The following is a 17,708-nucleotide window of genomic DNA, read 5'->3' as shown; positions in this document are numbered from 1 at the left end:
CAGTGAATATTTGAATTAATATCAAAAAATTAAGTAATATATTAAAATAAAATTTACATAATCCACATTAGTCAAATTTAATTATTTCATTACCATCATTCATTTCAACCAAAATTAAAGTTTTCAATATTCATCAAAATACTGGATTATTTCATGCATCCAACTAACGCCACTGAGAATTGCTCTGGTGATACCATTGAGATATTTAATTTTATTTTTTCAAACATATTATTTTAAGTAATATATAAAATAACCTGTTTAGATGATTGATAATTTGATATATTTTATATTTTCAATAGTTATAATTGATTTATATTAAGGAGTTTTAAGAAAATCTACTAAAACTAGCGAAAATTTAATATTTTGAGTACAAAGTTTCGACTAAAACACTCGTTACAAGAAAAATATTGATTTTATTCCAATTTAAGTATATTGATATGAAAGTGACTCATGCATACTATCGTTTTACATATAAATTTGTTGAATTAGTAAATTCAATGAATTTTAGTGAATTAAATAAATCTTAAAGTTTGTCATATAGAAGCACTAAATAGCACTGGAACGTGAAAATTTGATTATCATCTTTTCGCTCTGCTTCTCAAATTTTGAAGGGAGTTAAACTACATATTGGATTCCAGAAATTCTCTTAATTTACCAGTGCTCTATTAGTGTAGTGCATAAAGTGAGTGAAGTGTATAAAGTGTATAATACATACGTGGAATTTGAATTGAGGTTTTAATCTACAATATATAAATAAAGATGTCTGATTCAGTTGCTGTTGTGAATGTAAGCTCCCCAGTAGCTACTGCTGCTACTATTGCTGAAAAGAAAGTTATTGCCAAAAAGGTTAAGGCAGCTAAACCCAAAAAGCCGTCGGTTGCCCCTACCCATCCACCAACACAACAAATGGTCGACGCATCAATTAAGAATTTAAAGGAACGTGGCGGTTCATCACTCTTGGCGATTAAGAAATATATTAGTGCGATATACAAATGTGATGTCCAAAAATTGGCACCATTCATTAAACGTTATTTGAAATCGGCTGTTACAAGTGGAAAACTAATTCAAACCAAAGGAAAAGGTGCGTCCGGTTCATTCAAACTATCAGTTGCAGCCAGTAAATCAAGCGAGGGAAAATTGAAATCAAAAGCCGTAAAATCAGCAGAGAAGGTTAAGGCTAAAAAGAAGGCAGCAGATAGTGGTGCATCAAAGAAAAAATCGTTGAGTAAAGTCAAAAAGGCGGCAAGTGGTGAGAAAAAGGTAAAAAAAGCTGTTGCCAGTAAGAAAACAGCTGAAAAGAAGAAAACTGAAAAGGCTAAGGCGAAAGATGCAAAAAAGGGTGGCGCATTAAAAGTGAAACCAACTAAAGCCAAATCTGCAACTGCTAAACCAAAAGCAGCTAAAGCAAAAGCAACTGCTGCTAAATCCAAGAAGTCTGCATCGAATAAAAAGCCAGCCGCAAAAAAACCTACAGCAGCAGGTAAAAAGTAAATAATTTACGGTGTTTGTAAGTGAGTTATAAACGGAACCTTCATGGTAAATTAATAATAAGCCCTTTTCAGGGCTACAAAATCTCTTAACAAAAAGATCAAAAGTGAATTTATTCCTTACAGTGTGTAGAAAACATTAAAAAAATAAAAACCAAGTAGTTCAACAAAATCATATTTAATAGACTAATGAAACCATATGAATATATTCTTCAATATTAAGGAATTTTTAAATTAATTTCAATGTGCATACATATGTACATATGTAGAGATATTAATCAACAATTTTTTATCCTCTTTGTTAATTTATATTTTATGGCCCTGAAAAGGGCCTTGTTTTGTTAATATATTTATATACCATTAGTTCAGTTGGAAAAATTATTTGGAACTGGTATATTTGGTAACAGCTTTGGTACCTTCACTGACGGCATGTTTGGCCAATTCACCGGGCAAGAGTAAACGTACAGCAGTTTGAATTTCGCGACTGGTGATGGTTGAACGTTTGTTATAGTGAGCTAAACGCGACGCTTCCGCAGCAATGCGCTCAAAGATGTCATTCACAAAACTATTCATAATGCTCATGGCCTTGGATGAAATACCGGTATCAGGATGTACTTGTTTCAACACTTTATAGATGTAGATGGCATAACTTTCCTTCCTCTTACGCTTCTTTTTCTTATCATTTTTAGTAATATTCTTTTGAGCCTTACCGGCTTTCTTCGCTGCTTTTCCACTAGTTTTTGGCGGCATTTTAATTTCTTCACAACTTTGACGATTTTATGATTTTATTTTCACTCGCACTGTCACTTATTATACCTACCATTTGTCGTGTGCATGCTTAAGTGTATATTTGCCGACCAACTCTTCGGCGAGATAATACGAAGTAGTAGTATACGCACGATGCTCAACAGCACAGTACAGGGGTTGGTGCTCAGCATAGCGAAAAAGTATATAAGCAGCGCACATTTTGTGTATCAGTGATTAGTGTGCTTATACATTGAGTATAATACATTACATTGCTTTTTAGTGTAGTGAAGTGAACAATCTATAGCAGTGAAAATGTCAGGCCGTGGTAAAGGTGGTAAAGTTAAGGGAAAGGCAAAGTCCCGTTCAAATCGTGCTGGTCTTCAATTTCCAGTTGGTCGTATTCATCGTTTGTTGCGCAAAGGCAATTATGCTGAGCGTGTTGGTGCCGGTGCTCCAGTTTATCTAGCTGCAGTTATGGAATATTTAGCAGCTGAAGTTCTTGAATTGGCTGGTAATGCTGCTCGTGATAACAAAAAGACAAGAATCATCCCACGTCATTTACAATTGGCCATCCGCAACGATGAAGAATTGAATAAATTGTTGTCTGGTGTAACTATTGCTCAAGGTGGTGTTTTGCCTAATATTCAAGCTGTACTTTTGCCAAAGAAGACCGAAAAGAAAGCATAAAGTGAAAAATATAGGCGAATTATAATTATAAATACCGACGCAAACAAACCGTCCTTTTCAGGACGACAAAATACATTTACAAAGAGATTTAAATAATTTTCCTAATAAATGTGTTATTTTTTCATACACTTAGACGCATGTATATTTGCGCCAAAACTGCGGCATATAAACTGGTTATGTATACATATTCATTCATACATGCCTACAGGCTGTACTAAAAAACGCTCGTGTATAAATGATGTGGAGTAGACAAAGAAATGTATATGTATGTTTGTATGTGTGTACTACGTACATTAACGAAAACACAAAAATATCTACACATATATGTATACGCATAAATATTCCAATAACATTGTTGATCTTTTTCGTTTAACAAATTGTGGTCCTGAAAAGGACCATTTTTTAAAATATATTAGTTTTCTTATTCATTTAATATTCTTAATAAAGAACGTGGCATCCCATTATGTGTATTATATTTTTGTACATATTACCGAATTGCGCCAAAATTGCTGCTTTGCTGCTTATTAACTGGTTATGTGCGCATATACATACGTACATAAACGTGTATACATGCATGCCGACTATACTTAAAAGCACACGAGTATAAACGATGTGGAGTAGATAAAGAACTGTACATGTACTACATACATTTACGAAAACACAAAAATACCTACACATATAGGTATGTATATGCATAAATATTTCAATAAAATTTTTGATCTTTTTTGTTTAACAAATTGTGGTCCTGAAAAGGACCGTTTTTTTATATGTTTTCTTATTGATTTAAGCACGTTCACCACGAATACGTCTAGCCAATTGAATATCTTTTGGCATAATTGTAACACGCTTAGCATGGATGGCACACAAATTGGTATCTTCAAAAAGACCAACCAAGTATGCTTCACTTGCTTCTTGTAGAGCCATAACAGCAGAACTTTGGAAACGTAGATCTGTTTTGAAATCTTGCGCTATTTCACGAACCAAGCGCTGGAATGGCAATTTGCGTATCAATAATTCGGTACTCTTTTGATAGCGACGAATTTCACGCAACGCCACTGTACCTGGACGATAACGATGTGGCTTTTTAACTCCACCAGTTGCTGGTGCACTTTTGCGTGCTGCTTTTGTCGCCAATTGTTTACGTGGTGCCTTTCCACCAGTCGATTTTCGGGCTGTTTGCTTTGTACGAGCCATTTTTCACTACTCACTTTTTTTATTATTTGTCACACTGATTTGAACACTATAGAACACTATACACTGTACACTGTACCTATAACAAATTGTATAACGTTCACAACCTAAGTAGCAATTCCAACTAATATGTTTCACAAGTCCATGTATTATGAGGTATGTGTTGAAGCGAGATAGATGTATGGCGTACCTTTTGTCTTGTGTATAGCAGTTGTGAGATTTTGGTATAAATAGATGTGCTCTCGCTTCTGTTATTTCATTGGTGGTGAAGTGTCACAGTGTTAAAGTGTTAAATTCTTACTTGTGCAAATAGTAAATACTACAATAAAAAATGACTGGTCGCGGCAAAGGTGGTAAAGGTTTGGGAAAAGGTGGCGCCAAACGTCATCGCAAAGTTTTACGTGATAACATCCAAGGTATCACTAAACCAGCTATTCGACGTTTAGCTCGTCGTGGTGGTGTAAAACGTATATCTGGTTTGATATATGAAGAAACTCGTGGTGTTTTAAAAGTATTTTTGGAGAATGTTATCCGTGATGCAGTTACCTATACTGAACATGCCAAAAGGAAAACAGTTACAGCTATGGATGTTGTGTACGCTTTAAAGAGACAAGGCCGTACTTTATACGGTTTCGGCGGTTAAATAATTTCTTGGGTACATATTTGAAAAACATAAAAAACGGTCCTTTTCAGGACCACAATATTCTTTTAACAAAGATTCAAAATTTTGTTCAATTAAAATTTTAAACGAACGCACAATTCTGTTGTGATTCTATATTGCATGAGCACGAGTACATACATATGTACATACTCATTATACAATTAACACGTTCGCGGACGTGAATGCTATAGCATTTATTTTTATAGTGATGCAAAATGACGTGATGCTACAGCATTCAAATTTTAAAGCCAAGTTTTGTTCATTTAATTTCATGTAACTTTAAGTTTTTGTAATTAATATACATTTTAAAGTAATGACCACTTGATTCATTAAGTACTTTCATATAACAGTTAAAATACGATGTTCTGACTACACTTATAATATATGTGTAATCAGATTTAGGATTTTGCAACTAGTTTCAAAAATAATTGCCTGTCTATTTTTGCAGCTTCCAGAAATTTTTAGTGTCCGCGATCGTGTTAAATAGATTATGACTGTATTTTAACACCCAGGCCTCTAACCTGATATATTTAATTTTTAAATAATTTTTTTCGCTACATACATAAATACAACTTTTTAAAAATATATTTGTAGTTAAAATTATATTTTTATATTTATATTTATTTCTTTAACGTTGGAATACAATCATACTCTTACTACCTTTGCCTTTTGCCTTCGTCAAGCATACAAGTAGTATACTTGTATGTAAACACGTATGTACATATGGGAATTTTGTATCTTGCTTTGACATATATTGCAAATTTTTAAAGAAAAAGTTACATTTTTTTATTAATAACAATAATATTTAATTAATTAAATAAAAAATTTTGTATGCACACATATGTATATATATAATATATATATATATTTATTGATCAGTGAATATTTGAATTAATATCAAAAAATTAAGTAATATATTAAAATAAAATTTACATAATCCACATTAGTCAAATTTAATTATTTCATTACCATCATTCATTTCAACCAAAATTAAAGTTTTCAATATTCATCAAAATACTGGATTATTTCATGCATCCAACTAACGCCACTGAGAATTGCTCTGGTGATACCATTGAGATATTTAATTTTATTTTTTCAAACATATTATTTTAAGTAATATATAAAATAACCTGTTTAGATGATTGATAATTTGATATATTTTATATTTTCAATAGTTATAATTGATTTATATTAAGGAGTTTTAAGAAAATCTACTAAAACTAGCGAAAATTTAATATTTTGAGTACAAAGTTTCGACTAAAACACTCGTTACAAGAAAAATATTGATTTTATTCCAATTTAAGTATATTGATATGAAAGTGACTCATGCATACTATCGTTTTACATATAAATTTGTTGAATTAGTAAATTCAATGAATTTTAGTGAATTAAATAAATCTTAAAGTTTGTCATATAGAAGCACTAAATAGCACTGGAACGTGAAAATTTGATTATCATCTTTTCGCTCTGCTTCTCAAATTTTGAAGGGAGTTAAACTACATATTGGATTCCAGAAATTCTCTTAATTTACCAGTGCTCTATTAGTGTAGTGCATACAGTGCATAAAGTGAGTGAAGTGTATAAAGTGTATAATACATACGTGGAATTTGAATTGAGGTTTTAATCTACAATATATAAATAAAGATGTCTGATTCAGTTGCTGTTGTGAATGTAAGCTCCCCAGTAGCTACTGCTGCTACTATTGCTGAAAAGAAAGTTGTTGCCAAAAAGGTTAAGGCAGCTAAACCCAAAAAGCCGTCGGTTGCCCCTACCCATCCACCAACACAACAAATGGTCGACGCATCAATTAAGAATTTAAAGGAACGTGGCGGTTCATCACTCTTGGCGATTAAGAAATATATTAGTGCGACATACAAATGTGATGCCCAAAAATTGGCACCATTCATTAAACGTTATTTGAAATCGGCTGTTACAAGTGGAAAACTAATTCAAACCAAAGGAAAAGGTGCGTCCGGTTCATTCAAACTATCAGTTGCAGCCAGTAAATCAAGCGAGGGAAAATTGAAATCAAAAGCCGTAAAATCAGCAGAGAAGGTTAAGGCTAAAAAGAAGGCAGCAGATAGTGGTGCATCAAAGAAAAAATCGTTGAGTAAAGTCAAAAAGGCGGCAAGTGGTGAGAAAAAGGTAAAAAAAGCTGTTGCCAGTAAGAAAACAGCTGAAAAGAAGAAAACTGAAAAGGCTAAGGCGAAAGATGCAAAAAAGGGTGGCGCATTAAAAGTGAAACCAACTAAAGCCAAATCTGCAACTGCTAAACCAAAAGCAGCTAAAGCAAAAGCAACTGCTGCTAAATCCAAGAAGTCTGCATCGAATAAAAAGCCAGCCGCAAAAAAACCTACAGCAGCAGGTAAAAAGTAAATAATTTACGGTGTTTGTAAGTGAGTTATAAACGGAACCTTCATGGTAAATTAATAATAAGCCCTTTTCAGGGCTACAAAATCTCTTAACAAAAAGATCAAAAGTGAATTTATTCCTTACAGTGTGTAGAAAACATTAAAAAAATAAAAACCAAGTAGTTCAACAAAATCATATTTAATAGACTAATGAAACCATATGAATATATTCTTCAATATTAAGGAATTTTTAAATTAATTTCAATGTGCATACATATGTACATATGTAGAGATATTAATCAACAATTTTTTATCCTCTTTGTTAATTTATATTTTATGGCCCTGAAAAGGGCCTTGTTTTGTTAATATATTTATATACCATTAGTTCAGTTGGAAAAATTATTTGGAACTGGTATATTTGGTAACAGCTTTGGTACCTTCACTGACGGCATGTTTGGCCAATTCACCGGGCAAGAGTAAACGTACAGCAGTTTGAATTTCGCGACTGGTGATGGTTGAACGTTTGTTATAGTGAGCTAAACGCGACGCTTCCGCAGCAATGCGCTCAAAGATGTCATTCACAAAACTATTCATAATGCTCATGGCCTTGGATGAAATACCGGTATCAGGATGTACTTGTTTCAACACTTTATAGATGTAGATGGCATAACTTTCCTTCCTCTTACGCTTCTTTTTCTTATCATTTTTAGTAATATTCTTTTGAGCCTTACCGGCTTTCTTCGCTGCTTTTCCACTAGTTTTTGGCGGCATTTTAATTTCTTCACAACTTTGACGATTTTATGATTTTATTTTCACTCGCACTGTCACTTATTATACCTACCATTTGTCGTGTGCATGCTTAAGTGTATATTTGCCGACCAACTCTTCGGCGAGATAATACGAAGTAGTAGTATACGCACGATGCTCAACAGCACAGTACAGGGGTTGGTGCTCAGCATAGCGAAAAAGTATATAAGCAGCGCACATTTTGTGTATCAGTGATTAGTGTGCTTATACATTGAGTATAATACATTACATTGCTTTTTAGTGTAGTGAAGTGAACAATCTATAGCAGTGAAAATGTCAGGCCGTGGTAAAGGTGGTAAAGTTAAGGGAAAGGCAAAGTCCCGTTCAAATCGTGCTGGTCTTCAATTTCCAGTTGGTCGTATTCATCGTTTGTTGCGCAAAGGCAATTATGCTGAGCGTGTTGGTGCCGGTGCTCCAGTTTATCTAGCTGCAGTTATGGAATATTTAGCAGCTGAAGTTCTTGAATTGGCTGGTAATGCTGCTCGTGATAACAAAAAGACAAGAATCATCCCACGTCATTTACAATTGGCCATCCGCAACGATGAAGAATTGAATAAATTGTTGTCTGGTGTAACTATTGCTCAAGGTGGTGTTTTGCCTAATATTCAAGCTGTACTTTTGCCAAAGAAGACCGAAAAGAAAGCATAAAGTGAAAAATATAGGCGAATTATAATTATAAATACCGACGCAAACAAACCGTCCTTTTCAGGACGACAAAATACATTTACAAAGAGATTTAAATAATTTTCCTAATAAATGTGTTATTTTTTCATACACTTAGACGCATGTATATTTGCGCCAAAACTGCGGCATATAAACTGGTTATGTATACATATTCATTCATACATGTGTATACATGCCTACAGGCTGTACTAAAAAACGCTCGTGTATAAATGATGTGGAGTAGACAAAGAAATGTATATGTATGTTTGTATGTGTGTACTACGTACATTAACGAAAACACAAAAATATCTACACATATATGTATACGCATAAATATTCCAATAACATTGTTGATCTTTTTCGTTTAACAAATTGTGGTCCTGAAAAGGACCATTTTTTAAAATATATTAGTTTTCTTATTCATTTAATATTCTTAATAAAGAACGTGGCATCCCATTATGTGTATTATATTTTTGTACATATTACCGAATTGCGCCAAAATTGCTGCTTTGCTGCTTATTAACTGGTTATGTGCGCATATACATACGTACATAAACGTGTATACATGCATGCCGACTATACTTAAAAGCACACGAGTATAAACGATGTGGAGTAGATAAAGAACTGTACATGTACTACATACATTTACGAAAACACAAAAATACCTACACATATAGGTATGTATATGCATAAATATTTCAATAAAATTTTTGATCTTTTTTGTTTAACAAATTGTGGTCCTGAAAAGGACCGTTTTTTTATATGTTTTCTTATTGATTTAAGCACGTTCACCACGAATACGTCTAGCCAATTGAATATCTTTTGGCATAATTGTAACACGCTTAGCATGGATGGCACACAAATTGGTATCTTCAAAAAGACCAACCAAGTATGCTTCACTTGCTTCTTGTAGAGCCATAACAGCAGAACTTTGGAAACGTAGATCTGTTTTGAAATCTTGCGCTATTTCACGAACCAAGCGCTGGAATGGCAATTTGCGTATCAATAATTCGGTACTCTTTTGATAGCGACGAATTTCACGCAACGCCACTGTACCTGGACGATAACGATGTGGCTTTTTAACTCCACCAGTTGCTGGTGCACTTTTGCGTGCTGCTTTTGTCGCCAATTGTTTACGTGGTGCCTTTCCACCAGTCGATTTTCGGGCTGTTTGCTTTGTACGAGCCATTTTTCACTACTCACTTTTTTTATTATTTGTCACACTGATTTGAACACTATAGAACACTATACACTGTACACTGTACCTATAACAAATTGTATAACGTTCACAACCTAAGTAGCAATTCCAACTAATATGTTTCACAAGTCCATGTATTATGAGGTATGTGTTGAAGCGAGATAGATGTATGGCGTACCTTTTGTCTTGTGTATAGCAGTTGTGAGATTTTGGTATAAATAGATGTGCTCTCGCTTCTGTTATTTCATTGGTGGTGAAGTGTCACAGTGTTAAAGTGTTAAATTCTTACTTGTGCAAATAGTAAATACTACAATAAAAAATGACTGGTCGCGGCAAAGGTGGTAAAGGTTTGGGAAAAGGTGGCGCCAAACGTCATCGCAAAGTTTTACGTGATAACATCCAAGGTATCACTAAACCAGCTATTCGACGTTTAGCTCGTCGTGGTGGTGTAAAACGTATATCTGGTTTGATATATGAAGAAACTCGTGGTGTTTTAAAAGTATTTTTGGAGAATGTTATCCGTGATGCAGTTACCTATACTGAACATGCCAAAAGGAAAACAGTTACAGCTATGGATGTTGTGTACGCTTTAAAGAGACAAGGCCGTACTTTATACGGTTTCGGCGGTTAAATAATTTCTTGGGTACATATTTGAAAAACATAAAAAACGGTCCTTTTCAGGACCACAATATTCTTTTAACAAAGATTCAAAATTTTGTTCAATTAAAATTTTAAACGAACGCACAATTCTGTTGTGATTCTATATTGCATGAGCACGAGTACATACATATGTACATACTCATTATACAATTAACACGTTCGCGGACGTGAATGCTATAGCATTTATTTTTATAGTGATGCAAAATGACGTGATGCTACAGCATTCAAATTTTAAAGCCAAGTTTTGTTCATTTAATTTCATGTAACTTTAAGTTTTTGTAATTAATATACATTTTAAAGTAATGACCACTTGATTCATTAAGTACTTTCATATAACAGTTAAAATACGATGTTCTGACTACACTTATAATATATGTGTAATCAGATTTAGGATTTTGCAACTAGTTTCAAAAATAATTGCCTGTCTATTTTTGCAGCTTCCAGAAATTTTTAGTGTCCGCGATCGTGTTAAATAGATTATGACTGTATTTTAACACCCAGGCCTCTAACCTGATATATTTAATTTTTAAATAATTTTTTTCGCTACATACATAAATACAACTTTTTAAAAATATATTTGTAGTTAAAATTATATTTTTATATTTATATTTATTTCTTTAACGTTGGAATACAATCATACTCTTACTACCTTTGCCTTTTGCCTTCGTCAAGCATACAAGTAGTATACTTGTATGTAAACACGTATGTACATATGGGAATTTTGTATCTTGCTTTGACATATATTGCAAATTTTTAAAGAAAAAGTTACATTTTTTTATTAATAACAATAATATTTAATTAATTAAATAAAAAATTTTGTATGCACACATATGTATATATATAATATATATATATATTTATTGATCAGTGAATATTTGAATTAATATCAAAAAATTAAGTAATATATTAAAATAAAATTTACATAATCCACATTAGTCAAATTTAATTATTTCATTACCATCATTCATTTCAACCAAAATTAAAGTTTTCAATATTCATCAAAATACTGGATTATTTCATGCATCCAACTAACGCCACTGAGAATTGCTCTGGTGATACCATTGAGATATTTAATTTTATTTTTTCAAACATATTATTTTAAGTAATATATAAAATAACCTGTTTAGATGATTGATAATTTGATATATTTTATATTTTCAATAGTTATAATTGATTTATATTAAGGAGTTTTAAGAAAATCTACTAAAACTAGCGAAAATTTAATATTTTGAGTACAAAGTTTCGACTAAAACACTCGTTACAAGAAAAATATTGATTTTATTCCAATTTAAGTATATTGATATGAAAGTGACTCATGCATACTATCGTTTTACATATAAATTTGTTGAATTAGTAAATTCAATGAATTTTAGTGAATTAAATAAATCTTAAAGTTTGTCATATAGAAGCACTAAATAGCACTGGAACGTGAAAATTTGATTATCATCTTTTCGCTCTGCTTCTCAAATTTTGAAGGGAGTTAAACTACATATTGGATTCCAGAAATTCTCTTAATTTACCAGTGCTCTATTAGTGTAGTGCATAAAGTGAGTGAAGTGTATAAAGTGTATAATACATACGTGGAATTTGAATTGAGGTTTTAATCTACAATATATAAATAAAGATGTCTGATTCAGTTGCTGTTGTGAATGTAAGCTCCCCAGTAGCTACTGCTGCTACTATTGCTGAAAAGAAAGTTGTTGCCAAAAAGGTTAAGGCAGCTAAACCCAAAAAGCCGTCGGTTGCCCCTACCCATCCACCAACACAACAAATGGTCGACGCATCAATTAAGAATTTAAAGGAACGTGGCGGTTCATCACTCTTGGCGATTAAGAAATATATTAGTGCGACATACAAATGTGATGTCCAAAAATTGGCACCATTCATTAAACGTTATTTGAAATCGGCTGTTACAAGTGGAAAACTAATTCAAACCAAAGGAAAAGGTGCGTCCGGTTCATTCAAACTATCAGTTGCAGCCAGTAAATCAAGCGAGGGAAAATTGAAATCAAAAGTCGTAAAATCAGCAGAGAAGGTTAAGGCTAAAAAGAAGGCAGCAGATAGTGGTGCATCAAAGAAAAAATCGTTGAGTAAAGTCAAAAAGGCGGCAAGTGGTGAGAAAAAGGTAAAAAAAGCTGTTGCCAGTAAGAAAACAGCTGAAAAGAAGAAAACTGAAAAGGCTAAGGCGAAAGATGCAAAAAAGGGTGGCGCATTAAAAGTGAAACCAACTAAAGCCAAATCTGCAACTGCTAAACCAAAAGCAGCTAAAGCAAAAGCAACTGCTGCTAAATCCAAGAAGTCTGCATCGAATAAAAAGCCAGCCGCAAAAAAACCTACAGCAGCAGGTAAAAAGTAAATAATTTACGGTGTTTGTAAGTGAGTTATAAACGGAACCTTCATGGTAAATTAATAATAAGCCCTTTTCAGGGCTACAAAATCTCTTAACAAAAAGATCAAAAGTGAATTTATTCCTTACAGTGTGTAGAAAACATTAAAAAAATAAAAACCAAGTAGTTCAACAAAATCATATTTAATAGACTAATGAAACCATATGAATATATTCTTCAATATTAAGGAATTTTTAAATTAATTTCAATGTGCATACATATGTACATATGTAGAGATATTAATCAACAATTTTTTATCCTCTTTGTTAATTTATATTTTATGGCCCTGAAAAGGGCCTTGTTTTGTTAATATATTTATATACCATTAGTTCAGTTGGAAAAATTATTTGGAACTGGTATATTTGGTAACAGCTTTGGTACCTTCACTGACGGCATGTTTGGCCAATTCACCGGGCAAGAGTAAACGTACAGCAGTTTGAATTTCGCGACTGGTGATGGTTGAACGTTTGTTATAGTGAGCTAAACGCGACGCTTCCGCAGCAATGCGCTCAAAGATGTCATTCACAAAACTATTCATAATGCTCATGGCCTTGGATGAAATACCGGTATCAGGATGTACTTGTTTCAACACTTTATAGATGTAGATGGCATAACTTTCCTTCCTCTTACGCTTCTTTTTCTTATCATTTTTAGTAATATTCTTTTGAGCCTTACCGGCTTTCTTCGCTGCTTTTCCACTAGTTTTTGGCGGCATTTTAATTTCTTCACAACTTTGACGATTTTATGATTTTATTTTCACTCGCACTGTCACTTATTATACCTACCATTTGTCGTGTGCATGCTTAAGTGTATATTTGCCGACCAACTCTTCGGCGAGATAATACGAAGTAGTAGTATACGCACGATGCTCAACAGCACAGTACAGGGGTTGGTGCTCAGCATAGCGAAAAAGTATATAAGCAGCGCACATTTTGTGTATCAGTGATTAGTGTGCTTATACATTGAGTATAATACATTACATTGCTTTTTAGTGTAGTGAAGTGAACAATCTATAGCAGTGAAAATGTCAGGCCGTGGTAAAGTTAAGGGAAAGGCAAAGTCCCGTTCAAATCGTGCTGGTCTTCAATTTCCAGTTGGTCGTATTCATCGTTTGTTGCGCAAAGGCAATTATGCTGAGCGTGTTGGTGCCGGTGCTCCAGTTTATCTAGCTGCAGTTATGGAATATTTAGCAGCTGAAGTTCTTGAATTGGCTGGTAATGCTGCTCGTGATAACAAAAAGACAAGAATCATCCCACGTCATTTACAATTGGCCATCCGCAACGATGAAGAATTGAATAAATTGTTGTCTGGTGTAACTATTGCTCAAGGTGGTGTTTTGCCTAATATTCAAGCTGTACTTTTGCCAAAGAAGACCGAAAAGAAAGCATAAAGTGAAAAATATAGGCGAATTATAATTATAAATACCGACGCAAACAAACCGTCCTTTTCAGGACGACAAAATACATTTACAAAGAGATTTAAATAATTTTCCTAATAAATGTGTTATTTTTTCATACACTTAGACGCATGTATATTTGCGCCAAAACTGCGGCATATAAACTGGTTATGTATACATATTCATTCATACATGTGTATACATGCCTACAGGCTGTACTAAAAAACGCTCGTGTATAAATGATGTGGAGTAGACAAAGAAATGTATATGTATGTTTGTATGTGTGTACTACGTACATTAACGAAAACACAAAAATATCTACACATATATGTATACGCATAAATATTCCAATAACATTGTTGATCTTTTTCGTTTAACAAATTGTGGTCCTGAAAAGGACCATTTTTTAAAATATATTAGTTTTCTTATTCATTTAATATTCTTAATAAAGAACGTGGCATCCCATTATGTGTATTATATTTTTGTACATATTACCGAATTGCGCCAAAATTGCTGCTTTGCTGCTTATTAACTGGTTATGTGCGCATATACATACGTACATAAACGTGTATACATGCATGCCGACTATACTTAAAAGCACACGAGTATAAACGATGTGGAGCAGATAAAGAACTGTACATGTACTACATACATTTACGAAAACACAAAAATACCTACACATATAGGTATGTATATGCATAAATATTTCAATAAAATTTTTGATCTTTTTTGTTTAACAAATTGTGGTCCTGAAAAGGACCGTTTTTTTATATGTTTTCTTATTGATTTAAGCACGTTCACCACGAATACGTCTAGCCAATTGAATATCTTTTGGCATAATTGTAACACGCTTAGCATGGATGGCACACAAATTGGTATCTTCAAAAAGACCAACCAAGTATGCTTCACTTGCTTCTTGTAGAGCCATAACAGCAGAACTTTGGAAACGTAGATCTGTTTTGAAATCTTGCGCTATTTCACGAACCAAGCGCTGGAATGGCAATTTGCGTATCAATAATTCGGTACTCTTTTGATAGCGACGAATTTCACGCAACGCCACTGTACCTGGACGATAACGATGTGGCTTTTTAACTCCACCAGTTGCTGGTGCACTTTTGCGTGCTGCTTTTGTCGCCAATTGTTTACGTGGTGCCTTTCCACCAGTCGATTTTCGGGCTGTTTGCTTTGTACGAGCCATTTTTCACTACTCACTTTTTTTATTATTTGTCACACTGATTTGAACACTATAGAACACTATACACTGTACACTGTACCTATAACAAATTGTATAACGTTCACAACCTAAGTAGCAATTCCAACTAATATGTTTCACAAGTCCATGTATTATGAGGTATGTGTTGAAGCGAGATAGATGTATGGCGTACCTTTTGTCTTGTGTATAGCAGTTGTGAGATTTTGGTATAAATAGATGTGCTCTCGCTTCTGTTATTTCATTGGTGGTGAAGTGTCACAGTGTTAAAGTGTTAAATTCTTACTTGTGCAAATAGTAAATACTACAATAAAAAATGACTGGTCGCGGCAAAGGTGGTAAAGGTTTGGGAAAAGGTGGCGCCAAACGTCATCGCAAAGTTTTACGTGATAACATCCAAGGTATCACTAAACCAGCTATTCGACGTTTAGCTCGTCGTGGTGGTGTAAAACGTATATCTGGTTTGATATATGAAGAAACTCGTGGTGTTTTAAAAGTATTTTTGGAGAATGTTATCCGTGATGCAGTTACCTATACTGAACATGCCAAAAGGAAAACAGTTACAGCTATGGATGTTGTGTACGCTTTAAAGAGACAAGGCCGTACTTTATACGGTTTCGGCGGTTAAATAATTTCTTGGGTACATATTTGAAAAACATAAAAAACGGTCCTTTTCAGGACCACAATATTCTTTTAACAAAGATTCAAAATTTTGTTCAATTAAAATTTTAAACGAACGCACAATTCTGTTGTGATTCTATATTGCATGAGCACGAGTACATACATATGTACATACTCATTATACAATTAACACGTTCGCGGACGTGAATGCTATAGCATTTATTTTTATAGTGATGCAAAATGACGTGATGCTACAGCATTCAAATTTTAAAGCCAAGTTTTGTTCATTTAATTTCATGTAACTTTAAGTTTTTGTAATTAATATACATTTTAAAGTAATGACCACTTGATTCATTAAGTACTTTCATATAACAGTTAAAATACGATGTTCTGACTACACTTATAATATATGTGTAATCAGATTTAGGATTTTGCAACTAGTTTCAAAAATAATTGCCTGTCTATTTTTGCAGCTTCCAGAAATTTTTAGTGTCCGCGATCGTGTTAAATAGATTATGACTGTATTTTAACACCCAGGCCTCTAACCTGATATATTTAATTTTTAAATAATTTTTTTCGCTACATACATAAATACAACTTTTTAAAAATATATTTGTAGTTAAAATTATATTTTTATATTTATATTTATTTCTTTAACGTTGGAATACAATCATACTCTTACTACCTTTGCCTTTTGCCTTCGTCAAGCATACAAGTAGTATACTTGTATGTAAACACGTATGTACATATGGGAATTTTGTATCTTGCTTTGACATATATTGCAAATTTTTAAAGAAAAAGTTACATTTTTTTATTAATAACAATAATATTTAATTAATTAAATAAAAAATTTTGTATGCACACATATGTATATATATAATATATATATATATTTATTGATCAGTGAATATTTGAATTAATATCAAAAAATTAAGTAATATATTAAAATAAAATTTACATAATCCACATTAGTCAAATTTAATTATTTCATTACCATCATTCATTTCAACCAAAATTAAAGTTTTCAATATTCATCAAAATACTGGATTATTTCATGCATCCAACTAACGCCACTGAGAATTGCTCTGGTGATACCATTGAGATATTTAATTTTATTTTTTCAAACATATTATTTTAAGTAATATATAAAATAACCTGTTTAGATGATTGATAATTTGATATATTTTATATTTTCAATAGTTATAATTGATTTATATTAAGGAGTTTTAAGAAAATCTACTAAAACTAGCGAAAATTTAATATTTTGAGTACAAAGTTTCGACTAAAACACTCGTTACAAGAAAAATATTGATTTTATTCCAATTTAAGTATATTGATATGAAAGTGACTCATGCATACTATCGTTTTACATATAAATTTGTTGAATTAGTAAATTCAATGAATTTTAGTGAATTAAATAAATCTTAAAGTTTGTCATATAGAAGCACTAAATAGCACTGGAACGTGAAAATTTGATTATCATCTTTTCGCTCTGCTTCTCAAATTTTGAAGGGAGTTAAACTACATATTGGATTCCAGAAATTCTCTTAATTTACCAGTGCTCTATTAGTGTAGTGCATAAAGTGAGTGAAGTGTATAAAGTGTATAATACATACGTGGAATTTGAATTGAGGTTTTAATC

At 32.7% G+C, this 17,708-nt stretch overlaps 4 protein-coding genes across 4 annotated transcripts; 3 read left to right on the top strand and 1 right to left on the bottom strand.

Annotated features, from left to right (window-relative positions):
- The first annotated feature begins 2,519 nt into the window (after positions 1-2,519).
- LOC129247438 (histone H2A) lies at positions 2,520-2,954 on the top strand. The gene has a single exon (XM_054886568.1). The coding sequence runs from the start codon at positions 2,547-2,549 to the stop codon at positions 2,919-2,921; it is 375 nt and encodes a 124-aa protein (XP_054742543.1). The 5' UTR covers positions 2,520-2,546; the 3' UTR covers positions 2,922-2,954.
- A 5,223-nt stretch (positions 2,955-8,177) lies between these two features.
- Positions 8,178-8,612, top strand: LOC129247435 (histone H2A). Its single transcript, XM_054886565.1, has one exon. The coding sequence runs from the start codon at positions 8,205-8,207 to the stop codon at positions 8,577-8,579; it is 375 nt and encodes a 124-aa protein (XP_054742540.1). The 5' UTR covers positions 8,178-8,204; the 3' UTR covers positions 8,580-8,612.
- A 4,514-nt stretch (positions 8,613-13,126) lies between these two features.
- On the bottom strand, positions 13,127-13,554 carry LOC129248244 (histone H2B). The gene has a single exon (XM_054887720.1). It carries the CDS (start codon positions 13,552-13,554, stop codon positions 13,183-13,185), a length of 372 nt encoding a protein of 123 aa, XP_054743695.1. The 3' UTR covers positions 13,127-13,182.
- Positions 13,555-13,881: 327 nt separating this feature from the next.
- LOC129249368 (histone H2A-like) lies at positions 13,882-14,262 on the top strand (the record flags this gene model as incomplete). The annotated part of the gene is made up of 1 exon (XM_054889158.1): positions 13,882-14,262. A coding segment is annotated over one exon (348 nt), but the record flags the coding sequence as incomplete, so codon positions are not given.
- Positions 14,263-17,708: the final 3,446 nt, after the last annotated feature.

The sequence above is a fragment of the Anastrepha obliqua genome, chromosome 5, assembly GCF_027943255.1.
Source record: "Anastrepha obliqua isolate idAnaObli1 chromosome 5, idAnaObli1_1.0, whole genome shotgun sequence".
Taxonomy (NCBI): Eukaryota; Metazoa; Arthropoda; class Insecta; order Diptera; family Tephritidae; genus Anastrepha; species Anastrepha obliqua.
This window is presented reverse-complemented; position numbering and strand designations above follow the sequence as displayed.

Excerpts from the sequence above, each read along its gene's own strand:
- LOC129247435 (XM_054886565.1), top strand. The coding sequence starts at position 8,205 with ATGTCAGGCCGTGGTAAAGGTGGTAAAGTTAAGGGAAAGGCAAAGTCC.
- LOC129248244 (XM_054887720.1), bottom strand. The coding sequence starts at position 13,554 with ATGCCGCCAAAAACTAGTGGAAAAGCAGCGAAGAAAGCCGGTAAGGCT.
- LOC129247438 (XM_054886568.1), top strand. The coding sequence starts at position 2,547 with ATGTCAGGCCGTGGTAAAGGTGGTAAAGTTAAGGGAAAGGCAAAGTCC.